Here is a 27,068-nt window from a genome sequence, read left to right as displayed (position 1 = left end):
AAACATTTTAAGTGGGAGGAGCAAGAGGAGGGGGGAGGAGCGAAGAGAGGGGAGGAGAGCAGTAGGATTGGTTGGGCAAAGTTTGGGTGGGAGGGGACAAGTGGAGGGGGGAGGAGCGAAGAGAGGGGAGGAGATCAATCGGATTGGTTGGGCAAAGTTTGGGTGGGAGGGAGTAGGTGTCGAGGATGAGGTTGCCTTCCACTGAGAGTAGGTTTGCATCCCAAATTCTTTCTGCTTTTCCATTGTCTCCTGCAAAACACCTGGAGCCCTGTCTCTCTAATCCCTTCAAGAACATCTGAAGGTCATTCTCAGTGAAGTGGATATATCTTTTACTCATTTTTGACACGACAAGAACAAAGACCACTTACTTTATTTCAAAGCACATTTTTTAAAACAAAATTTTCCTTAGTCACAACCAAATAATTACAGCGCCTCCATTATTAAAACTATACCAAATGATTTACCATTCTGTGGTTTTATCTGTAAAACTTCAAAATAAAACAGTCACTTCAATAGCTATGGCAATCCCCATCCTTTTTCAATCTGCAAACTCATCTTTTCCCTCAAGAGTCAAATCCTACTACAATCCCACAAAAGATTTTACTGAGAAGCCGAGAGCCAGAGAGAGCTCGCCTACATGGATTTTATACTTTATTATTTCCGAACCGTTGTTCAGTTTAGCTTTGTTTTAAAACTCAATAACATTAAGTTGAGGATGGACTTCAGAACTACCATCCCCCAGAAGTCACGTAGGCAAAGGTGGGAGGGGACACACCCGACAAATATTTACATCTAATTTATTAAACAATGGTAGTTTGCCAGACCTCGAGCTGAAACGATTAAGCCTTGATAACCCAGCAAATCACCCCAAAGAACCCTGGTAGACATTGTGGCTACAGTTGTATTATTTAATTATTTACCAAGAAACAATATCTTTTCTCCAATAAGACAAACTCGAACCAACCTTACATTATTTGGAAAAACCCTATTTGTAATATTATTTCCATCAGTCATTTATGACAATATGTGCTCCGCCATTGCCTCCACTAATAATTTTTACTCTTCTCGAGCCACGATTCTGAACAGTGCCGGAGATAACTTGCCAACTGTAGCAACTCCCAAATTCTGGATGGAAACCCCAAAAAGACACCTGCAGACTAGGAATGGAGGGTTGAGGCTCATAGAAATTGCTTGCTTCATAAATTTACACTTCCACACCACCACTGACACCACCAGCCGAGTCAACGAAAAGGATAGGAAGACGGGCCATGAGGCCCCGCCCCAAAAGGTGATGATTGGTCGTGGCCGTGGAGCGATGCGATGCCTCTCTTTGATTGGTGCACGCATAACATCAGAGAGAACATTCCAGCACCAGGCACAAAAAGGCAGAGGACCGCCATTTTCCCCTCTCGTGGCTCTGGTTTTCATAGCGTGTGAGCACGTCTCGCTCTTGCGCTGGGTTTTCATTTCGAACTGGTTACATTCTCTCTTGGTCTTGGCATTGGTCGCAGGTGGATGCACTTCCATTTGTTCTCTTGGTTCGTCGCTGACATAACGAGCGGTCGCAGATACTCTCTTGGTTGGGACATTCATTACAAGCGGACGCATCTCTCTCTCTCTCCCTGTGCTCTCGACGGAGACGGCGTGGAAAGCGGTCACAGTTTGTGCACTCTCTCTTGGTTCGTGGCTGGCATAAGGAGCGGTCACAAGTGTAGTTGAATGTATCCCCGGTTCATGACAGGTGCTGGCATCTTATTATTTTTTCTCTATTTCCCTGGTCGTATTTTCGCTCTCCCTGTTCCGGGCTACGGGAAAGGTGGATGCATCCTTCTCTTGTCTCACCTCGGTGCTTTGTGGAGTGGACAGCGACGAATGAGCGAGGGCCTGTTCTCTTCACGTTCGGTGGCTGGTGGGCGAACGGACTTGGCACCAACACATGTGTTACCACGCAGGGACATGGGACCTGTAATGACCCTGGACGGTCACTGATGCCAGGCGCAGTAGCAGGCAAACGCACCACACACATTTTATTACTTTTGTTATTTTCCCTTTGTGTTGCAATTGTGTCTGATGGAGGATCCTCAATATAGGAATTTTAGTACCGCACATTTCTTGTTATCCTGGCATTTCTTTTATTAAACCCTTTATTTGTTGCATTTCAATTCTTTGTCTTGTCTGTTTATTTGTTGTGGGAATCGGATAACCCTGTGCCGCATCCATCCATCCAGGTAAGCTCGCTGCCCTCCACTACACTCTCGTGCACATAAATAACACGACCATAGTTTTAGTGAACGCCTCGGAGTTAAAGCTCGATTGGTTCACATGGTTCACATTCACCCCCTCTCAAACAAAATTCCAAAACGATTTTTAGCACCCCAGAACATCTACTTAAAGAGTTTTGCTATTGCCAGCAGGGAAAAATGTCCCACGGGGTCCTAATTAGCATATTTCCAAGATGGCTGCCATCCGCATCCATTCAAACGCAAAGTGTCATATGTCAGTCACTAATGAGCCGATTTTGATGATCTTGGTGTCTATATTCTGGTTTTCTGAGGTGCTGAATCGATTTCCGAGGTTCCCAAAATGATTGGAGGTCAAGGTCACAGGATTCAGATGAAGGTCAAGGTCATTTTGTTAAGAAATCGCTTCATTTTTATTTTCCGACATGCATTATTGTTGAACCAGTTCCCATAGATATGGTGATAGAAGCTTACTTATTGCTTTAAAAACGTTTATTATCCCAACTAACAAGACAATTTGAGGTCAACATCATGGGGTTAAGGTCATCTTCAAGGTCATAGGATGTGTCAATAAGGGATACTTAGCGCATTGACCTCCACGCATGTGATGGAAATTTGTGACTATAAATAACTCCTGAACCACACATCATGGAAAGATAACTGAGCCCTTTTATATTTATTGTTTTATATTTATTATATATTATAAGTGACATTGTAGCAATGTATTAGAGTCATCTTCAGTATCCATGAGAAGATAATTATCATCTATCTGCACATGCCCCCAGCACTGTTGACCACGTTCGAGCCATGGATGTTCGTTGTGATCATGTTGAGATTGTCCCACTCACCATGGAACACAGCATTGCCCTCGCCACAGATGATCTGAGGAGCAAGGTAAGTTGAATCCTCGCCCAGTGCCTTGGCTATGGCTGTCTCCAGCTCGAACCGGAAGTCATAAGACTCGCATTGACCCAGTCGGTTCAAGATCGTCGTCAACTGCTTACTACTGTAGAGGTGTCGGACAGTTGTGCACAGGAACATGTGCTTCAACAACATCCACTGTTCATGAGTCACTCCCCGACAGAGGTCCTGTGCGATAGAGTAGAGAAGCCGGCACGTCCTCTCACACTTCTCCACCTCAGGGTCACAGCCAGACAGGACAAGGTTGAGGAACCACTTGAGCTCCTCAGGCAACTCCTCCCCAGCTCGCTTGTCCAACTCGTCAGCAGTGGGTGGCCAGGGCAGATCGGCTGATTCCTCAAAAGCCTTTTGGGTCACTTTTCGCAATTACAGAGCAGTGTCCTTCAACTGGTCAGCTGTCCAAAACTGAGAGGTACATGCTATCGCATCAGCTAGGGTGATGCTAGCGCTGTCTACTTGCCAGAATGAGAAGCAACCTCGCTCATTGAGAGCCACTTTTGAGAAGGAAAGGTGTTTGCCTCGTTCCTCGTCCTTCTCAAGACTTGCCATGAGCTTTATGAATCTGTATCCGGGCTTGGGTGCTCCTTGCACATCCAGCTCAATGACGTAGCGGTCACAAACAGTACTGAGGGGCAAGACCTGTTGGTTGTGTATGACCTGTGTCTTCAGCAGCTCCTTCACAACATTGTAGGCTGCGTTGTGAGCAGCAGTCTTCCGAGCTTGCTCCGTGTCAGAGTCATCCTTGTTCTCCAGCTTCTGTTTATGATTGTGATAGTCACAAAAGAAGCGGTGGTAACAAAAGTCATGGTAGCGAGCCTCATCTGCAAAGAGATGCATGCCCTTGACTTTACGTTACAGACGGCTGTTTCCGAGAGCTTCTGCCATAGGTTCGATTTTCTTCCATCCTGACTCCTTCTTCCAGGCTGTAACGCTGCGAGTTAGCCTCTGAGTCTTGCCATTCACTTTGATTTCAGTCTTCTCACAGAAAATGCATTCATCTGGTGGAAATTTGACAGGATCAGCATCTGCAGATTTCTGCTTGCGAGGAGAGTGGTGCCTCTGTGATGTTGATGCCATGGTTGAAGCATCAGCATATGCATTCTTCAATCAATCGAGGTGCGTTGTTAGTCTTGGTAACAGCGCCTGTGGTAACCAGTTCTCTCCAAATCGAGACCATTTAGAGTTTCTGGCAGCAGATCACATACAGCTTTCATCCGATGGGGAGAATCAATTTTCTCAGCCGCTCTTCTATCACAGATCTCAAGTAAATATGACAACTTCTCTGATGGCACACATTTGACAGAACTGAAACAGGTGAAGGGATTATCATCAGATTCCTTGGGGATGTGCAACACGCAAGTGGAGGTGAGACACTTTTATTTCACAGCGGGTTCAGACCCATCTGAACTTTGTTCACTTTTCCTCTTCTTTTTCACCATGGTTAATTAAGCTTGACTGTCCATCATCACTATTGCTCAGCTGGAATTAGTTCGCTAAACACATAGTTATATGATATAGTCTCTGCATATCACCGGAATCAAGCATTCATAGTTGAAGCAGCATGCACCTTCACCAATAGATCTAGAAAAATATAAGTATACATATAAATATCAATACACATATACATAAAATAAAACAAATAATATGACAATAAGGAAAGTTTTTAAAGCAATAAGTAAGCTTCTATCACCATATCTATGGGAGCGGGGTCAAAAATAATGCATGTCGGAAAATGAAAATGAAGCGATTTCTTAACAAAATGACCTTGACCTTCGCCTAAATCATGTGACCTTGACCTCCAATCGTTTTGAAAACCTTGGAAATCGATTCAGCACCTCAGAAAACCATAATATCGACACGCAGATCATCAAAATCGGCTCATTACTTACTGACATATGATACTTAGCATTTGAATGGATGCGGATGGCAGCCATCTTGGAAATATGCTAATTAGGACACTGTGGGAAATATTTTCCTGCTGTCAACATCAAAATTATTGAAGTAGATGTCTTCGGGGTCCTAAAAATCATTTGGGAATTTAGTTTTAGGGGGGGGGGGTGCATGAGAACCTATATCTCCTGCCAAACTCATTGTTTTGTAACCTTAATATTGTTGCGGTTCTTTGAACCCTCCCCCCCCCCTCCTCCCTAGGGGTATGGCGGAACGCACATCCACGTGCGTACAGGCTCCCAGTTCAGTTATCTCATTTTTTGTGTTAGTATTCAGATAGAGCTCCATTTTGTGTAGTGGGTGTCGTGAAACTTAGGCATCTAAGTTATAGCCCAGGTGCAGTAACATCTTCTGCCCACTAAAGTGCTCTCATAAATATCCATTTGCTCCTAGCGAGAGGCAGACCTGTGACCATTACGCGCTTAATTAGGAAGGTGAGAAATCATATTGGCATGAGGCTTGCTTATTTGTATCCGATATGATATATACTCCTGATGCCTATTAGAGAACTGAAATGATGGTTGTCATGTATTCTTTCTAGATGCTGTTCGAGATTGATTCAGATTAAACTCGGAACGAGAAAGCGGTTGTGACTGATTTTTACAACTCTTAATCTGAATCATCTCCTATCATCGTTCGAGATGCATAAGCTCCTGCAACTACCTACCTTCAGTGGGGATCCTCAGGCGGATGACGCGTCGAGCCAGCTTACACATTGGTTATGTTTGCTCGAGAGCTACCTGGAAACATATACTGACATCACGGATGCGCAGAAGCTTGCTGTTCTCAACTGTCACGTGACTAACACCTTTCACGATTACATTTCGCATTGCCCCACGTATGCGACATCGACAACAGCGCTTCGAAGTATCTACATCAAGCCACGAAGTGTGGTTTATACCCGATAGAAGCTCACTACATGAAGGCAGGACCCCACGGAATCGCTCGAGCACTTCCTTCAAGAACTCCGTCAGTTGGGGAAGGAATGTGCACATGAGGTCCAAACATTTGAACAAATGTGTGACGATTTAATGCGGGACGCCTTTGTGTCCGGGCTCCATTAACCTTCAATTCGTCAATGTTTGTTGGAAAAGTCCACCTTGACCCTCCAAGAGGTGTGTGATCAGGCACGAGTACTCCAGCTGGCACAGGCTCAATCGGAGTCGTACGGTCGACCCTATGTAACTGCTGGTCTCACTGGGGAGAGACGTACGGAGAATTTCTCTACTACGGAGCGCGAGGTTGTTGATACCCCTATGGAGTCGAGGCCGTCAGAAGCCCTCGGAGCCGAAGGTACGAGTCTGGCTGCCACCGCCTATTTCGGAGGAAACAATGAGTGCTTCTTTTGCGGCAATCGGAGTCACCCTAGAGCTACATGTCTGGCTCGGGATGTGACGTGCCACACGTGTGCCAAGAAAGGTCATTATGCGAAGGTTTGCCATGCTTCGAGAGGACGGCGTCTGACTCTGGCGGAAATCACCGACGTGTGAAGCACGACCAGAGCCTATAGAAGTTCCAGCACTGCCCGGCCCACGTGGTCTGGCAAGCGACGTAGTACCGGTGCTGATCGAATGACAGACTGCTAACGCTCTTTTGGACACTGGGTCGACAGAGAGCGACGTCGACATGGGTCTTGTACGTCGGCAAGGATGGCCAATTCTGGGGACCTCGCAAAGAATTTTCATGGCCATTCAGTCTCTCTGGATGCGCACCAAAGGGGAATGCCACGTCAAGTTAGTGGTTAATGGCACAATGTATCCTGATGTCCGTTTGATGATTCTGTCTACCCTATGCGCTAATGTACTGTTAGGACATGATTTCCTTCATTGGCGTGGGCGTTTGGAAATGAAGTTTAACAGTGACTCTACTCTCTCTGTGTGTGCTTTGACAGGAATGACTGCAGAGCTGCTGTCACTATTTCCAAGTCTAACCTCTGACTGCACACCGTTCGCGATCAAGTCAAGACGTCACTCACAGGCCGATGCACAATTCATTGCTGAAGAGACTGGACGGTTTCTAAAAGAAGGGATTATCGAACCGAGTCGATCACCTTGGTGGGCTCAAGTATTGGTTGTCCAAACTGAAAATCATTGTAAGCGGCTCATGATTGATTACTCACAAACTATGAATAGATTTACGCAGCTGGACGCCTACCCACTTCCGGGTCTAGACGCGCGAGTTCGACAGGTCGCTCAATACGCAGTCAACAGCACGCTCAAATTGTGCAGTGCGTATCATCAGATCCCTATCCGTGACGACGACAAAATCTATACGGCATTTGAGTCGGGACAATGGTTGTATCAATTCACGCATTTTCCCTTCGGCGTAACTAACGGAGTTGTGTGTTTTCAAAGGGCGATTGACAACATAATTGCCAAAGAGCAATTAACAGATGTCTTTGTGTATCTTGATAATCTCACAGTGTGCAGACGAGATCAAGCGGCTCATGACGCTACTTTGCGGCGGTTCCTACAGGTCACGCGCCAGTATAATCTAACTTTCAACGAGGACAAATGTCGCTATTCCGCAAGGACGATTGATCTTTCAGAGTACACGGTGACCCAAGGGAAGATAACTCCTGACAAAGATTGTCTGCGACCCTTGCTAGACATTGCGGCGCCGTGTGATTGTGCGTCCTTGAGAAGAGCTCTCGGTTTGTTTGCACATTATTCTCTTTGGGTCCAGAATTACTCCAAGAAGCTTCGTCCCCTCGTTGATTGCAAAACATTTCCAATGACCAAGGCAGCCAAGGCCGCTTTTCAAAGGCTGAAGCTAGACATAGCTAACGCGGCCATCTCCTCGGTGGATGAAAACATACCCTTTGTCTTGGAAACCTACACGTAGGACTGTGCCATATCGGCGACCCTGACTCAAGGGTGGAAACCGGTCGCCTTCTTCTCTCATACTCTCTCAGATAGTGAGATACGCCATTCAGCTGTTGGAAAGGAAGCCTACGCCGTGGTGGAAGCAATACGACAATGGTGCCCATACTTGGCAAGACATTCGAAGTGATGACTGATAAACAGAGCGTTGCATTCATGTACGACACACGACACACCCAGCAAATTAAAAACGAAAAAATAACTCTATGGCACATCGAATTGGCTGACTACAGCTTCAAGATCACATATCGCCCGGGGCGGGAGAATTTAGCTGCAGATGCCTTTTCCAGGCCCGGGGTGTGCGCGGGCCTCACCACAGGTGATCTTCGCGACCTTCATGAATCGCTGTGCCACCGGGGAGTGACATGATTGGTGCATTTTGTGCGTACCCGAAACTTGCCCTACTCCATGGAGGACGTTCGTCGTTTGTGCCGAGCATGCCCTGTTTGCGCGGAACTGAAACCACGCTTCTACAAACCTGAAATGGGGACTTTGATTCAAGCTAGTCGACCGTAGGAGATATTAGCCATGGATTTCAAAGGACCTTTGCCAGCGTCCGGCTCGTATCGTTATCTTCTCACAATTATTGATGTGTATTCCCGATTCCCGTTCGCATTTCCATGTCATGACATGTCTTTCGGGTTGGTTATTCACTGCTTGAGGCTCTTGTTTGCGATGTACGGCTATCCTGAGTTCATCCATACCGACAGAGTCGCTGTTTTCATGTCTCAGGACGTACGAGCATGTTTCTTGCCGCGGAATATTGCTTCTAGCTGCACCACACCATATCGCCCGTAAGCGAATGGACAAATTGAAAGATGTAATGGCATCATATGGAGACCCCATTAACTTGGGGCTCAAGATCCGGGGGTTGGGGACGGACAAGTGGACTTGGGTGTTGCCGGGGGCTCTACATGCGATTCAGTCCCTACTGTGTACCGCTACAAATGAAATTCCCCATGATCGTCTATTTTGCTATCAGTGTCGTACAGGTAGTGGACAATCATTGCCCGCTTGGATCTCCACACCAGGACAGGCGTTTCTCAAACGCGCTGTGCGTCCGAGCAAATACGATCCGCTCGTTGACAAGGTACAGATCATTCATGCTAATCCGGAATTCGCTCATGTCAAAATGCCGGTCGGTCGTGAAACCACTGTGTCGGTGCGTCATCTTGCCCCTTGCCGGGAAGCTGATGAGACTGGGCCCAATACGGTCGGATCTCCATCTTCTCATCAGTCGCGCGACCCGAACGGGAATGTCGTACCGACTCAGACACCAGAGTTGATTAGCATTCCGACCGGGGAAGATTTAGGTACATCTGTCGACAGCTCTGATGTGTATCGAATCCGCACGGGGAGAGAAAGTCGTCGACCGGAGCGCTTTGGTTAGCAGTAACTCCTTGATAGGTGTTCTATGTTCTTTTGCATTCTATATACTTGTTTGCTGATTAGTGCTACATGTATACATTTAAATGGCTTGCTTGCACAGTTTTTGTACTCTGTGAGGAATGTAGTGCAACGTAGGCATCTAAGTTATCGCCTAGGTGCAGTAACATCTTCTGCCCACTAAAGTGCTCTCATAAATATCCGTTCGCTCCGAGCGAGAGGCAGACCTGTGACCATTACGCGCTTACTCAGAAAGGTGAGAAATCATATTGGCATGAGGCTTGCTTATTTGTATCCCATATGATATACACTCCTGATGCCTATTAGAGAACTGAAATGATGGTTGTCATGTATTCTTTCGAGATGCTGTTCGAGATTGATTCAGATTAAACTTGGAATGAGAAAGCTGTTGTGACTCTGATTTTTACAACAGTGGGAACGGGAGATATGCGTATGCAACAGCCATGGAGAGGTCTTCTTCTTCCTACCTCCATTATCTTCTTCCACCTTCATCCCCCTTTCATAACTCTGACATTCACAGCAATTAGGTTGGTAACCTTTGCACATTTTAGACACAGTATTTAATTCGGCTTCTCTTTCCAGAGAAAGTCAAACACAGTTCAAATTCGGTTTATTTATAATTTACCTCTCCAGATACACCTTTGAAACATTAGCAGCCTTTATACACGAACAGTGCATGCTTTATCCTTAATTCCTTTCATAACCAATATTTTTCCTCAAATAACCCTCATAACCTAATTATTTGGATCAGATCGTACTTGATCAGACGCACAGCGCGTTTGAGAAAGGCCGGTCCTGGTGTGGAGATCCAAGCGGGCAATGATTGTCCACTACCTATACGACACTGATAACGAAATAGACAATCATGAGGAATTTCATTTGTAGCGGTACACAGAAGGGACCGAATCGCATGTGGAGCCCCCGGCAACACCCAACCCTCATAACCCATAACACGGTTCCTCTTGTAACCATAACCAACAATACATAACCTCTCATAACCATCCCGACACATTTATTGAACACAAACACCGCATTCATTAAACACGAACATGACACATTTAAACAGCCACGTCCTCTCAGCTTTAACTCCGCCAGTATTGGTTGTTCATTTAGTACATCGGACGTGACGTCGCCTGGCGCCGTCCCGCGCATGCTCGGTTGTGCCTTTTTGTCGTATTGATGATCCTCTTCCTCTTCGCTCTTTGATTTCCTTGAGCTTGATGTGTTTTGCGTGAGCTCCAATAAAGCTCGATCTATTCACAGAAACGGTGTGCTGTGTGTGATCCGATGGAGTGAGAACACGATTATGTCTCTCTCAGCTAACTGGCGTGGTGGCAGAGATTCCGACTCTACGTTCCAGCCTTACAGCCGACGAAATGTGCTGCAGCCGAAGGCCTCGTGCTTCTTTTTCTTCACAATCTGTGATGGCCCACCCGGGCTCTTACGACTTGAGTAACACAGCCGTCGACACGGTTTCTGTGAGTAATGTTTGTATATTCACATCAGACGATGGCAAACTCACATCGGGCTCCCAAACAATGGTGCCTTACTAAATCGGAGACGATTAATTCTTTTGAAAACTGGAAACAAAATCTCCATTACACGTTATCGCTAGACCCCAGTTTCGCCCCGTTTCTTGTGACTGGCTCACAATGGCTCAAGAAAATGTGGACAACACCTCTCCGGAACTTCACCGACGACGGTGAAGATATTATTCAAGGCAATCGCTGCACAGCTCAGCTAAAATTCAACGCATTGGATTTGATGCTTCGTCAAATAGCCAATTATTACACAGTCATTGCATGCAACACGATCGTCCGTGATTTTATGTCCTTAGATCATATATGGCAAGTCATTCACTGCATTTCGGTTTTCAGTCGACCGACGCACATTTCCGAGGTTTGTCTGATATCCGTTTAGAACCAGAAGAATGCACAGAAGACCGAACCAGCGTTTGGCAGCTTTTGTCAACGACAATCTGTTACGCCATGACGGAGGCATCTCACACCATGGTGAAGTTCCTGCGGATGACGAGGAGCTAACTCCATCCCTCGAAAATGTCGTCGTCCTCAGCTGGCTTTAACTAACCCACCTGACGCTACCGAAAATAGTCAAACAACGTTATTCGTGCTGAACTATGTTCTCGTACATTGGCTTCCATTAAACCGGAAATCTCCCTGGCCCTACAGTCCTTGTTAGATGAAATACGGTCCAGTAAAGATACAACAGCCATGCTGGCCTGTCTTTCTAAAACTCAAAAGAGAACTGTCTTTCAATCGATAACATATACTTCTAAATCTCGATACAAACCTTCTCAGCGCTCCCAAAGATACTGCCCATTATGTCACAAAGCGGGGCGTGCGGACTGTTATTTTCTCAGCGAGTGCAGCTACCTCCCTGAACAAGATCGTAAATATATGGCCAAGGCGAGGCAGATATCCAACATATTGGACCCCTCTGATGATGATGAGGAAGTGACAGACCCCACCATCGACTCTCCAGATGACTCTGACAAGTCCTCCATATCTGCGTATAGAATTCAAGTACGCCAGTCACCTTACTTGGACACATTTTACTGTCAGCACACTATCCGTGCCACAATTGACAGTGGAGCCACTGGAAACATGATGAGCCTATCGACTGCCAAACGTCTCGGTCTACCCAAGAGAAAGAGTTCTCAGTCAGCTCATCAGGCTGCTGGCTCCTCCCCACTCATGGTGATTGGTGAAGTCAGTTTTATCATGACCTCTGACGACTGACAGTTTACCTTCAAAGGCCATGTTGTTGAAAACCTGGCTTTGATGTCCTGCCAGGAACACCTTTCATGGAGCTGAGTGACATTTCTGTTCGCCCGGTTCGATACCACATCATCCTCAATGATGGGTCCATATACTGATACAGTTCATCTGATTTCTCTCCCACTCACCATGCAGTCCACCGTGCCCATTTCTTACATGCCTCTCCACGAAGTACAACTGTATGGCCTGGGGAGTACATAGAGCTAAACCTCCCTGACAATTTGTCTGATTCGACATACGCCTTTGAACCTCGCAGTGACTATTGGGCTCATCGTCCTTCAACCGAAATATGGCCTTCTCCAAGTCTCGTATCGAGCGTATCTAGCAAGATCTCCATTGCCAACTTGACTGGCAATCCTCAAATTGTTCGATCACATGAACATTTTTGTCAAATCCGCCCCATCTTCATGCCTTCAAGCCTCACCGGTGAAACTTGTACCCCCCACCCATCCACACACACGAAGATTCAACCAAAACCAAATAAAACTGCCCCAAGCCTTTACTCTGCCAGTGTCACACTCGACCCGGACAATTCCCTTCCCCTTGACATTAGACGTAAATTTCAGACCCTTCTCCAAGAATATGACGATGTCTTCGACCCCAGGCCCAAAGGATACAATGGTGCGTCTGGTCCATTCCAATCGGAAGTTAACATGGGTCCTGTCCTGCCCCCTCAACGTATGGGTCGCCTACCTTTATATTCTCACAGCAACCTTGCAGAACTACAACGCAAGTTTGACGAACTAGAAGATATGGGTGTCTTTGTCAAACCAGAAGACGCAAGAGTCAACGTCAAGTACCTCAACCCGTCTTTCTTGGTGAAAACGTCCAGTGCCGGGTTCCAACTGGTCACGGCATTTGCCGATGTTGGCCGATAAAGCAAACCCCAGCCTTCCTTGATGCCCAACGTCGATTCCACTCTTCGACAAATTAGGAGATGGAAGCACATTATCACTACTGACTTGACTAATGCTTTTTATCAAATCCTACCATCTAAAGAGTCAATGAAGTACTGCGGAATTGCGACTCCATTTTGTTGTGTTAGAGTCTACACCCGATCCACCATGGGTATGCCTGGCTCTGAAACGGCACAAGAAGAACTAACTTGTCGCGTCCTTGGAGACCTAGTGGAGGAGGGTGTTGTGGCCAAACTCGCCGATCTCTATTGCGGGGGAGCAAGCGTAGACGAACTGTTAGTCAAATGGAAATGACTGCTTGATGCACTTAAAGCCAACCACTTCAATCTGTAAGCATCCAAGACTGTCATTGGCCCATCTTCCATCATTATCCGAGGGTGGGTGTGGCAACAAGGCACGACAACAGCCAGCCCCCATTGCATCTCCACATTATCCATGTGTGCCCCCCCACCCCCCCCCCCCCCCGCCCCGAATAAGTCTCCGGCTATCGATCCTTTATTGGAGCTTGCAAATTCCGAGCTCGCGTTATTTCTGGCTGTTCGAGCTTACTCTCGCCATTAGACGGTGCTGTGGCTGGCCGCATATCCCAAGTCAAAATTGCTTGGACCTCCGACCTCATTGAAGCATTCCACTCTGCCCAAAAAGCCCTTTCTTCAAACAGAACCATTATCCTTCCACACTCTGAAGACCAATTGTGGATTATCACTTGATCAGTGAAGAATGGCATAGGAGCTACGATGTACGTCAATCACAATGGGACCCAACGACTTGCGGGGTTTTTTTAGCACCAAGTTTTGAGGACACCAGGTCACCTGGCATCCCTGCGAAATTGAAGCACTCTCAATCGCTATGGCTACTAAACACTTTAGACCATTCATCATTCAATCCACTCATAAAGCTTGCAAACTGCCCGAAAGTAAGCCATGTGTACAAGCCTTTGAAAAGCTATGCTGAGGAGAGTTTTAAGCTCGTCCCCTCATGTCAACCTTTCTGTTGATGGTCAGCCGGTTCCAGGCCTCAATCCGCCATCTTGTGGCTCCGCTAATGTACCCTCAGATTTCGCCAGCTGGAATGCCCTCGATTGTGACAATCCCCAATGCCAAATTTGCTCATTTGTAGAGCAGACAGAAAACTGTGTAGTACGTCATTCCTCCAGCCAAGACATCATCACCGGTTACTCCAAATTAGTGTTTACAAACTGTTCTGCCTGGTTAGCCCTACAGTCTGAGTGCGCAGATTTACGCAGAACACATGCCCATCTCATATAAGGTATCCGACCATCGAAAAAGCTGACCAATATTAAAGACGTGAAAAGGTACTTGAATTCAGTCACTATTTCAAAAGTCGAGTTATTGGTTGTCCGATATCACGGCCCCTTCTAACCTTCCCGTGAACGCATCGTCATTCCTCGGCTGGTCCTGGACGGCCTTGTCACGGTTCTCCACATCAAGTTTGATCACCCATCTTGCCACCAACTGATGCATGGCCACTTCTTTGCCCTTGACATGGATAGGTCCATCAACCATGTAACTACCAGTTGCCACCACTGTGTTTCCATGTGAAAAATCACTCCGCATGCCATTCCTCAATCGTCCAATGATCCTCCCGATACAGTTGGTGTGACCTTTGCAGCAGATGTCTGAAAGTGTTGGCGTCAACTGATCTTGGTCTTGCGTGAGTGCATCACTTCCGACACCCGTTCCGCTCTCATTTATGACGAATGCCATGATACCCGACGTGACAGCCTGCTCTAACTCATCAGTAAACTTCATCCGATGGAGGGGCCACCTGCTGTCATCCGGACTGATCAAGCCTCTGCATTCAAGTCTCTCACTAATGACAAGTTCCTACAAGATCACCACGTCTCCCTTGAGCTTGTTCACGCAAAAACCCCAACAAAAACCCTGTCGCTGAGAAAGCCATTCAGGAATTAGAAGCTGAATTATTACACCAAGACCCGCTCGGAGGTCCAGTGTCGCCTCGTCAGCTTTCCACGGCTACTGCCCGATTAAACTCACGTATCAGATCTTGCGGTATGTCTGCATGGGAAATGTGGACACAATGTGACCAGCGACCAGTTCACGAACCACCAGATTCCAATCTTGGATCAGAACCTTATCCGAGAGCAGCATGCCCAACACTCTAGGAACCATACTTATAGCGAAACATCCAAGTCCCATCAACAAAACGCTCTGCTACTCCGACAGTTCATGTTAGAGACCTGGTGTACTTGCACTGAGATGGATCCACGTCTCAAACACGGGATCATTACCTGGTTGTGTCTGTGGACGGGACCTGGTGCGACATCCGCAAGATTGCTGGCTCTCAACTCCGATGCTCGTCGTATTGTGTACTACAATCTGAATGTTACATGGTACCCACGTGGACTACACATACCATCCCGCATCCGCACAGAGATTCATGTGATGATTCTCTCGGTGATGAAGACGACTTGGATGGGCCACCTATTGCTATCACCGATCCACCTCACATACCTCCCATTCTCTCGACTCCAGCTGAACGTGTTCTGCCCCCAAGTCCTCCTCCTGCAGTTCTACCCTCTATGCTTGCCCATCCCTGTGATTCCCAGGTCCAACGCCATGGTGTTGACAGCACGGCCACCGTGTCGCCTCCTATCAGGATGTCAGGCCGTCGACGTTCACGCCTCAAACACTTGGATGACTACGTTCTTGATGGATGAGTGGTTGCATATGTGTCATTGGGGCAGTATAAATCCCAAGGTACCTAAGGACAGCCAATACAATGATGGTGCTTTTCCTCGAACCTGGCATCATCGGTCTACTGTCTTCAGGCACATGTGCAAATACTGTTGTGGTTTTCAGCTTTGTGATGTCTTTTGTCTTTTTTCTATTTGTCTATATCACATGTGCATGCTGACTTGTATGAGGTAATGAGAAATATTAGTTGGTAAAGTTCCATTTTTTTTCAAGGAAAGAAAGTGGCCATGCCAGTGTTGGTTCTTGTTGGTTTAGTACATAGGACGTGACTTGTCTGGCGCCGTCCAGCGCATGCTCAGGTGTGCCTTTTTGTCGCATTTATGATCTTCCTCTTCGCTTTTTGATTTCATTGAGGTTGATGTGTTTTGCGTGAGCTCCCAAAAAAGCTCAATCTATTCACAGAAATGGCATACTGTGTGTGATCCGATGGAGTGAGAACACGATAAGGTCTATCTCAGATAACTGGCGCTCACCTTCGTGGGAAACGCGAGAAACTGGACGCTCGGTGGTGAGGGTCCCCAAGCGTGGATGATTGACTGGAGCGAGGGGTGGAGCTTCTGCAGGTGTACCAATGGGTATGCTTTGTGTGCGGCCAGGCTCCACCCTGCTGAAGTGAATATAAGTGAATAAGAATTCATTGTGTCCGGCTTAAGTCACAGCAAACGAAAGCCTCCAAAGTACGCCCTGCTGCCATATGCTGTCAAATTTCCAACAAACAATGTAGAGCCCATTCAAATGTTAAAATCGCTGTGGCCATGGAATTGTTTATTTGCAAATCGATGAAATAAACGTGCTGCTTTGTGCCAACAAAAAATGGCTGCAACATCAAATAATAAAAACCACTACCAGAAACATCCAGCCGTATGTCAACACCATTGTGGCTTGGGATTACATCGATAGACTGGAGGAAAGTCAGTCTGGCGAGGTCCCTCTCAGAGTAAATGGTATTGCAGAAATTAAAAGAAAGGCAAAGAAGTTTTGAACTGATATCTGCTGCCAACTTTCTTGTATAAAACACAGGTGAATGTTGTGGGCTTACTGCATGGAAATGTGTGGAAGTAATTTCCACTGAGGTACTGCAAGGTGCATGGTAAAATAAACTTTGTGGATGGTAGCCTGTCTGCACACAGCTGAACATCATGAAGTTAGTGGATTGACCGGAGTTAATATTTCTGTTTGAAGCGATGTAACAGTGACCCAAGAAAATGTAGGATTCCCACTTATAATCGACACACCTGCTACAAACACGTACACCGTTTATAACGTTTATCTGCAGTCTCTTAAGATCAATGATTCATTGAAACCTCCGTCATACAAAATCGTTCCTTGGCACACTTGAACTCCTATCCACCACCTACAAGGCCTTGTCTGCAGCTTGATGGATGACTGCTCTCTCTTTTGGGCTGGAGGCACTGCCCAAAACCTTGCTCAACTTGACGCCGAGGAAACTAAGGCCTTCCAAATCAATGGAATCTCCCACTATTCCACAAATTATATGAGATTCCTTCAAAACCAAAATCATTGAAAACTTTCCCATCACAGAAAAGTTGGTGGTCTCCCTTCCTTCTATTTCCATATAGATATTTCCATATATATTCAGATCTTGCACCTTCTGCCAAGAATGTGCTCTGTCCTACTCCTCCCACCTCCAACCCCCTCCCCAAGTTTTCTGAAGGGTGCACTTAGTCTGTGAGTAATCCTTTTCCCAAAATCCAAAATCACTTCCCCCCGACACTCATTTTTCTCTTTTTCCCCCACCGATGGAACCAACTTCCACAGTCTCTTCAGTGTCATTGTTGCCTCCAGGTCTTCAAGAAATCTGTTCACCACGATCTCAATATGTATCCATCTTGTTCACCCCGTGTGTCCTCTGCTTGCTCTCATTCTTCCCCGGTACCTTATTTCTCCCAGTCTTCCTCCATTTTGTCCCTCAAGTCTGCTGTTTGTGCCCCCCACCCACATCTGCTGGCTTTATTCTCTTATTTTTGTTCTCTTAGCCCTGATTTATTTCGTGTTCTCACTGGTCCACAAGGCTCAACTGTAAAAACAGAAACAAACTGGAACGGCACCCGGTGGAGCGTGTACCTCCGCCACGCTGAACAGTTTGTTTTGTATCCCACGAAATGGCCTGATCTGCATCAGGACGTCAACCAAAATCAAATCAATTAGTCATTGTCACACACCCAACCTGCCCAGCTAGTTTTGTTCGGATACATTCATAACTCTGAGATGTCGTGCTACACAGTATGTCGTTTTTGGCTGTATCTCTCAATGGTGAAGTATCACTTTAAAAACTCTGTTATCATACATTTTCGAGATATTGTACTCGCAGACAGACAAACAGACCGGGGTGAAAACATAATCTCCATCAGTGGGAGAGGTAATCAGAGTGTTAGCTTTTAATCATGTTTCTTAAGATTTGCAATTCTATAAATCATCTCTGTTCTTCCATGAGTCGTAATGTCGATAATAAAAAAACTAAAAAAATGAAGAAATCTTCATAAACGCTCACACCGACATTTGCATCATGGTATTTAAATGATTTATGTGACGATTTTTTTTTAGGTTTCACCCACCTTGAGAAAATTGCTTCCATAATCTTGGAATTCAAGGCGGTAGAAGGAAGGAGAGGCAGAAATTGTTTGGAGATTGCATTTGGCTGTTACAACAGCAGTCTGCAGGCTGCTGTCGAGGTCAAACTCCAATCTCTGTACACCGTTTGAAGGTTTCAGATACATCACAGAATTTTCATGGGTCACAGCTGGTCGGTTCTGAATGTCCTTTTATTTGGAGACAACAACAAAAAGCAAGGAGAGGGTAAAATGACCAAAATAAATACCCATAGATGTATGCAGAATAAAATAAAAGGGAAAAGTGTACAAATATCTGCTGCTCTTCTTCTGCTCCAATCGGTTCTTCTGATCATGTGCTTGTTAAAGTGGACATCTCTCTGGCCATTCTCAGAGAGCCCCCTCAGCGCCGACGAGTCTGGCATTTCATTCAGGCTGACTGGCACGAGTGGCACGGTCTGCAAGGAGCTATCAATCATCTGGACTGGTCTCCCATCTCTACTGCCTCTGACATCAATTCTTCCTGGGAATTCTTCCAAAGCAAACTGCTCTCTCTCATGCACAGATTTATCCCATCTCGTCTTCAGTTGTCTTACCCTTCCTCCCGTCCATGGTACACTGAATCTTGTGGTGAGGCAGTTGTCCTGAACCAACTTGCCTTTGCCTCTTGGAAGGCAAATCCAACTGAAGGCAATCTCAGTTCCTTCCACCAAGCTTGGAACAAGTGTGTGTCTACCCTCAGGAGTGCCAGGAAGCACTATCTCTCCACACTCAAGATTGAACTCTCAAACCTGTCTCCTTCCTCCAAATCCTGGTGGCATCTGGTCAAATCCGTTTGTGGTGTTTGTTCCCCCTCCATCCCCTCCCTTACCTCAAATGGCTACACAGTTGACACCGCATGTGACAAAGCCGAATGCCTCATCTCTGTGTTTGCCTCAAAATCTTGTGTCCTAAACCCATCTCTCTCTGTTCCCATCTTTCCCAGTCGAACCCAACTGCTCCTGGACTCTGTGTCCTTCTCTCCTGACAAGGTGGAGAAGTTTTTGTCAAACCTCGACTCTGATTCTGCAACTGGACCAGACGGCATCAGTCCACGGGTCCTAAAATCCTGCTCTGCCGCTCTATCTCACCCACTCTCTGTTCTTTTCACCCTCTCTTTTGCTCAAGGTCATCTGCCAGCATCTTGTAAATCAGCAAACATTACCGCTTTTCACAAAAAAGGTGCAAAAACAGATCCTTGCAATTCCAGACCAATCAGCCTGCTTCCAATTATCAGCAAAGTCATGGAATCCATCATTGCTTCGGATATCAAATAATAATCATAATAATCATTCATTTATTTTGTATAGCGCTTTTCAAGAAGCCCAAAGGCGCTTTGACAGAGTGCAAAACATAATGCATAACAATACATGAAAACAACAATTGCAAAAAGACAAGAATCAATAGGGAAATATTTTAAGCAAAAGGAGGGAGAAGGAGAAGAGATAGTCAGGGGTTAAATGCTGTGGGTTGAATGTTGAATGCAGTGTTGAACAGGTGGGTCTTTAGTGATGTTTTGAATGTGGTGAGTGAGGAGGAGTGTCTGATGGTGTGAGGTAGTGAGTTCCAGAGGGTGGGAGCAGCGATGGAGAAGGCCCTGTCCCCCCAGGATCTGAATTTGGTCCGCATGGGGGGGGGGGCGGGTCAGGAGGTTGGTACCAGCAGAGCGGAGGTTGCGGGTGGGAGTGTGTCTGGAGAGGAGGTCAGCCAGGTAGGATGGGGCCAGGTTTTGGAGGGCTTTGTAGGTCAAGAGGAGGATTTTGTACTGGATTCTCTGGGGGATGGGGAGCCAGTGAAGCTTGTAAAGGACGGGGGTGATGTGGTCACGGGTCCGGGAATGGGTGAGTAGATGGGCAGCGGAGTTCTGAATGTATTGGAGTTTATTGGTGATTGTTGAGGGTGAACTATAGAGGAGGCTATTGCAGTAGTCCAGACGGGAGGTGATGAAGGCGTGGATGAGGGTTTCTGCAGCCGTGGAGGAGAGGGATGAGCGGAGACGGGCAATGTTTTTCAGGTGAAAGAAGGCTTGTGATCTGTTTAGTGTATTTGGCGAAGGAGAGGGTTTGGTCAAAGATGACACCAAGATTCCGGATGTGAGGGGAGGTGGATACTGGGATACCGTCGATGTTGAGGGCAAAGTTATGGGTGGATTTTGTGAGTGTCTTTGGGCCAATGATGATTATTTCAGATTTATCACAGTTAAGTTTGAGGAAGTTGATTTGAAGCCAGGATTTTATTTCAGTGATGCAGTTTGTCAGGATAGAGTGGGTGTCGGTGGAGACGGACTTGGTGGAGATGAAAAGCTGGATGTCATCGGCGAAGCAGTGGAATTGGAGACCATGACGGCGGATTAAGTGACCGAGGGGGGACAAGTAAAGGATGAAGAGCAGGGGGCCAAGAACTGAACCTTGGGGGACACCTTGGGGGAGGGGAGCAGTGGGGGATTTGCAGTTATTGATGGAGATGAACTGGCGTTTGTCAGAGAGGTATGATTTAATCCAAGAGAGGGCAGTGCCGGTAACGTTAAAGGTGGATTCAAGTCGGGTGAGGAGGATGGTGTGATCGATGGTGTCAAAGGCAGTGCTGAGGTCGAGGAGGACGATAATGTTGAGGTTGCCAGCGTCAGAGGAGAGGAGAAGGTCGTTGGTGATTTTGAGGAGAGCAGTTTCAGTACTGTGGTTGGAGCGGAATCCGGATTGGAATGTTTCATACAGGTTATTGACAGAGAGGTGATGTTTGAGTTGAGTGGCTACAGCGCATTCCAAAACTTTTGACAGAAAGGGTAGGTTGGAGATGGGTCTGAAGTTGTTTAGGGTGTCAGGGTTTAGACCAGGTTTTTTTAGAATGGGGGTAACAGCAGCAATTTTGAGGGAAGGTGGGACGATGCCTGTAGACAGGGAGGAGTTTATTGTTGCAATGAAAAGTGGAGAGAGAGCAGGGAGGGAGGCCTTGACAAAGCTGGAGGGGATGGGGTCAAGAGTGCAGGTGGCAGTTTTCATTCCTAATTTCAAATCCTTTTCAATTCCTTTCAAATCCTTCCTCTTCTCCAATGGCTTGACCTCTGATCATCAATTTGGATTCAGACCAGGTCATTCTACTCTGGACATGTTGCTTCTGCTGTCTCAACAATGGATGGAGGTCCCCAATGCCAAACAGGAAATCAGAGCTGTCTCCCTTGACATATCACGTGCCTTCGATACGGTCTGGCACCCAGCTCTGCTCACCAAACTCTCCTCCTATGGTATCCATGGAAATCTCCACTCATGGCTTGCAGACTTCCTCTCTGGTCGTACGCAACGTGTGGCCCTGAATGGATTTCTCTCATCTCCCCTTCCTGTTCTGGCTGGAGTTCCCCAAGGTAGTGTTCTGGGCCCTGTGCTATTTCTGGTCTTCATCAATGATCTCTCCGACTCTCTGGAAAATCCTCTCTATCTCTTTGCTGATGACTCCACTATCTGCCGCTCCATTCCTCATCCCTCAGATCGTCAGTCTGCAGCCTCCTCACTCTCTGCAGACCTGGACAAAAATCACAGACTGGTGAAACAAGTGGAACATGTCTTTCAATCCTGACAAATCTCACACTCTTACTATGTCTCCACGAAAAGACCGACTGGAAAACCCTCCTATCTACTTTTTCAACAACCATCTCCAAGAAGTTCTGTCGCTCAAGCTTTTGGGTCTCACTATCTGCCATGATATTTCTTGGGAAAACCACATTTCCAATCTGGCCCCCAAAGCCAGTCGTGGGCATACTGGGCATACTCCGTCATGCGAAGTCCTTCCTTGGCACAGCTGAGCTCCTCACCACATACAAGGCTTTTTTGTGGAATACTTTTCCTGCCTCACACCCAGCTCGGCTTCACGCTGTTGAAACCAAAACTTTCAGAATCATTGGAATCTCCTGCGATGAAGCTAACTCCGAGGGCCTTTCACTCCCTCACCACAGGCAGGTTGGTGGTCTTTCTGTCTTTTACCGACTCCTCTCCGGCCTTGCCCCCCCCAGCTCGCTGTGCTCTGTCCCCCCAATATTCCTTCAGGTCGCACAAGATCTGCCTGCAACTCTCTTATGGTTAAACTGCCAAAATCTGGGCTCTCTGCTCACCTTCACTCTTTCATGCCCCTTTTCTCCTGCCTCTGGAACAAACTCCCCCACTCCCTTCAATCCCACTCTTCCCTCCAGGTCTTTAAAACAGTTGATTACCCCGATCTCTTATCTTCCCCCATCCAAAACCTTGATCTTTTCTACCCCCACTAATTCACCCCAGATACACTTTTTTTTGAAATTCCAACTTCTTTCCTGGAAGTCCTTGCAGTGTTCATGTGTTTTATTCCTCTCCCACCCCCCCCCCCCAAACCCTCCCCCTCCCACATTTCTCCCGATGTCCCTGCTCTCAAATGTTGTGTTTGTGTCCTTCCCCCTCTCCCCAACTTGTCTACCGCTCCCCTTATTTTTGTGTTTTATGTGTCAGTTTGACTTTTTGTATGATTAATGTTCGCTCTTTCACGAGCCTCGATCTTGTATACAAAAAAACAAACAAAAAACAAACAAACAAAAACAATTTATGAAAATAGTAGATCCTGTACAAACCTACTATAAACACACCTTGGTGATCATATTTATGAGGTACATTGCCATCATTGCATTGGACCACGAATGCTCAAATTGAATCCCAGTAACTCCATCCTTTCCCACAATGACTTGTACAGACTTGTCAAACCAACGATCACCTCCACTGCCAAATAATACTTGATTGTTGTTTTCTTTTTGGTCTTGGTCATCCAGGCAGAGGCAAAAGAGGGCCGACTCAATGAGTGACAAGGCCGATCCATGTCCTTGAGCCTGCAGTTTCTTTCTCAAGCGTGCCCAAACATCTCGTCGCTCTGCAGTAAGGCTGGCCACAGGAAACTGGACTGGAGGTCGTGATTCTGACAGAATATGATGAAGATTGGCCTGTACAACAAAGAGAACATCAATGAGAAGAACGGATTTTGATCAGAGGTTGATGAAACGCACAAAAGCGCAAAAGAATGGAACAAAGGAGATATTGGTCATTTGCTAATATACATGGTGGATATTCATTGTCTGACAAGCAGGAAAGATAATTTCAGTTAAAGTGCGAATGGCAAGGGAATTGTGTCAGTCAGTAATAAAGATACAGCTATGTATAAAACTATGGATACTTCGTACAATTTTGCTATTTGCTGTATATCACACATAGCATTCTTGGGAAAAATGCCATGGGCATAGAAAATGCCCCCTTTATATTGTATGTGCCATGTGGCAAAGTATAGAAAAGAAGGTACATTCCATCGCTTGCAGAAAATGCCAAACAATAGAAAAGAAGGGCATTCAAAGAATATTGTGTGCATGCTGGACTGCCCTTCACCCTTGTGTTCTGACGAGGGACCAAGTAATGCTCTCGAAAAGTTTTTTTTTTTTTTTGTGTACAGAGTCGAGGCTCGTGAAAGAGCTAACATTTATCAAACAAACAAATCAAACAAACAAGCAAACAAAGTATATAAAAAGGGGAGCGGTCGACAAGATGGGGAGAGAAGGGGAGGAAGCACACAAACACAACATTTGAGAGCAGGGACATCGGGAGATGTTTTTGGAGGGAGAGGGCCTGGGGGGAGGCAGGATAGGTATAAAACGCAAGGACACCAAGGACTTCCAGGAAAGAAGTCAAAAGTCACCTCAAAAAAGTGGATTTGGGGTGAAATTAGCGGGGGTAGAAAAGATCAAGGTTTTGGATTGGGGAAGATAAGAGATGGTGGTGAACAGCCGTATTAAAGACCTGGAGGGAGGAGTGGGATTGAAGAGATTGAGGGAGTTTGTTCCAGAGGCGGGAGAAAAGAGGAATGAAGGAGTGAAGGTGAGCAGAGAGTCTTGATTTTGGCAGTTTAACCATAAGAGGGTTGCAGGCAGATCTTGTGCGACCTGCAGGAATATTTTGGGGACAGAGCCCAGAGAGAGCTGGGGGAGCAAGGCCGGAGAGGAGTCGGTAGAAGACGGAAAGACCACCAACCTGCCTGCGGTGATTAAGTGAAAGGCCCTCGGAGATAGCGTCATCGCGGGAGATTCCAATGATTCTGAACGCTTTGGTTTCAACAGCGTGAAGACGAGCTAGGTGTGAGGCAGGAGCACCAGCCCAGAGGGGAGAGCAGTATTCCATTGAGCTGTGGATGAAAAACCTTGTATGTGGTGAGGAGCTCAGGTGTGCCAAGGAAGGACTTCGCAGGACGGAGGATGCCCAGTCGGCGACTGGCTTTGGAGGCCAGATTTGAAATGTGGTTTTCCCAGGATAGATCATGGCAGATAGTGAGACCCAAAAGCTTGAGTGACAGAACTTCTTGGAGAGGATTATTCAGAAAGTGGATGGGAGGGTTGTCCAGTCGGTCTTTTCAGAGAGACATCGTAAGAATGTGAGATTTGTCAGGATTGAAAGACATGTTCCACTTGTTTGCCCAGTCTGTGATTTTGTCCATGATACAAACATACAAAGTTCATACAACCGGGCGCCTTACATCTTCAAATAAAATACATTTACTTCATCAGGCAGGTGTATTAATCAAATTGGCACCTCTTGCAATTGTCGGCATGCAATTTTGTGCCTTATCCCGAAGAAAGGAGACTTACATTCTTTATAAAATTGGTGGCCTGTCTCGCTGCTTTGTGCAGATTACAAAATCCTTTCCAAAGTCCTTGTAAACCTCATAAAGCCCCATACCACATATGAGCAAGAGAGAGTTGGGATGACTAGATAGAAGTTGATCCTTGTTATCAGACAGCAAGATGTAGATGGAGTCATCACTGTTTGGTGGACGGTACAACACACATGAACAAAAGGTGGAAGCGAAGGGGAAGCTGTAGCTTCACGAGAAAAAAGAAGCCGTACCTCCCCCCACCCCCCCCCCCCACCCCCACCCCAGATCGGTTCAGTCACTTGAGGAAGTTCAGTCATTCATACTCCTGGATCTCACCATCAGCCATGATCTTTTTGAGCAAACCAAATTTCAATGTTTGCCTCCAAAGCCAGCCGCCGACTGACCATCTTTCATCATGCAAACTCCTTCCGTGGCACACCTGACCTCTTATCCACCTCCAAGGCCGACATCTGCATCATGATGAAATACAGCTATCCCCTTTGGGCTGGTGCTCCTGCCTGCCTTGCTTAGCTTGAAATAGTGGAAACGAATGTCATCATGATCATTGGAATCTCGAGCGATGAAACTGAGTCAATGGGCCTGTGACTTTGCCACTGCAGACCAGTTGGTGGTCTCTGATTTCTAACGCATCCTTTCTGGTATTGCACCCTCTGCCCTTTCTGTGCTTTGTCCCTTTTACATCCCCTTTATAAATCCAAGCCTGAGTGGTGGGGATCTGGCCCACTTTGAACATAATCAGTTGGAAAGAGCACAGGTGTAGTGTGCAAGGTATTAGTGATGGCCATTTCCCTTACCATGATGGTGCTTGCAGGTAGAATGTAGCCCGAATCATCAAGCAGATTGCAGGTGTATATGTATCCTTTATGAAGCACAACAAGATGGCGGGTGCCAAGTATGGTCTGGAGCTCATCTCGTGACTCGTGAGGTATGCGGCTTGTACCGAACAACTGATTCAGTTGGGACATGCACATCAGATATGATTTTGGACGAGAACTCGACCTGTCAATGCAATTGTGGTATGAGCAACTGAAGACGTTTGAAGGACAATATATTTATGTTTTATCATTATCTCAATTCTAAACTTGTGGAATCATAATTATCATTTTAATGAGAAACAATTTGTGATCGTTTAATCAATGTCACAGTTTGCAAACAACAAAAATCCGAGGCAGCAAGAATATCAAAAAGCACTCACACAAAACCAGTGCCATCTCTGTGAGCCAGGCCACCACTGTCTGCTGGGGTAAGCAGCTCAGCCTTGAGAGTGCGATGAAATCGAGCGATTGAGACAACCAGGTTTGTAGCACACACCAGCTGTGAGCCAGGAGTCAATCCCATGTTTATACCATAATTGGTGATGCATAGAGAATCTCTGCGATTCAAGAACGAGTCCTCAATGAAGGCTTCGAGGCGGGCAGGCGATGTCCGTGCGGATTGGAGGGTGCCCAGAGCAAGGTTGGTTGATGGAAGACATGACAATTGCATTGATAATTATCACCATCATGACCTCTGCTGCCATTCCCTCGAATTAAATAATGACATTAAATGTGGAATAAATCTTTGATTTCATAACTGAGCTCTCAAAGGTTATTTTGTATTGGTAAGCAACAGCAATAACTTACCAGTGGTGTAGCTTGTGTGTTGGTTTTCCTTATCATACGCCAAGAGTTCATTCTGCAGCAACTGACCCTCTCCATGTTCAAATGATCTACAGATTTGCTCTGTCTTCCTGTTACACATAATTAGTCATTAACGAAAAACACATCAAGATACAGTCATCCAAATCTTACATTTCCACAATGTGGGTGGACGTGTACATAATTATGTAAACAATTGAAAGCACCAATCTTGGGAAAATGCCAGGGGCATAAAAAAGGCCCCTTTATATATCGGTTAAAATACATCTACGTCTTCATGCAGCTGTATGAATCAAATTGGCG

General features: G+C 46.3%; 2 protein-coding genes across 9 annotated transcripts in view; one reads left to right on the top strand and one right to left on the bottom strand.

Moving 5' to 3' along the window:
* Positions 1 to 27,068, top strand: part of LOC137416116 (carnitine O-palmitoyltransferase 2, mitochondrial-like) — a 1,201,140-nt gene that overhangs the window by 409,301 nt on the left and 764,771 nt on the right. The gene's annotated exons all lie outside the window — the stretch shown is intronic.
* LOC137421890 (carnitine O-palmitoyltransferase 2, mitochondrial-like) overlaps positions 1 to 27,068 on the bottom strand; it is a 101,895-nt gene that overhangs the window by 38,428 nt on the left and 36,399 nt on the right. For all 8 annotated transcript variants that reach the window (XM_078769330.1, XM_078769152.1, XM_078769100.1 and 5 more), the window contains 5 exons: positions 26,751 to 26,857; positions 26,324 to 26,531; positions 25,923 to 26,127; positions 23,066 to 23,413; positions 18,430 to 18,633 (listed from right to left, as the gene is read on the bottom strand). In XM_078769330.1, coding sequence (XP_078625456.1) covers positions 18,430 to 18,633; positions 23,066 to 23,413; positions 25,923 to 26,127; positions 26,324 to 26,531; positions 26,751 to 26,857 — 1,072 coding nt within the window. The remainder of the gene's footprint in view (positions 1 to 18,429; positions 18,634 to 23,065; positions 23,414 to 25,922; positions 26,128 to 26,323; positions 26,532 to 26,750; positions 26,858 to 27,068) is intronic.

The sequence above is a fragment of the Myxine glutinosa genome, chromosome 1, assembly GCF_964187855.1.
Source record: "Myxine glutinosa chromosome 1, kmMyxGlut1.1, whole genome shotgun sequence".
Lineage (NCBI taxonomy): Eukaryota > Metazoa > Chordata > Myxini > Myxiniformes > Myxinidae > Myxine > Myxine glutinosa.
This window is presented reverse-complemented; position numbering and strand designations above follow the sequence as displayed.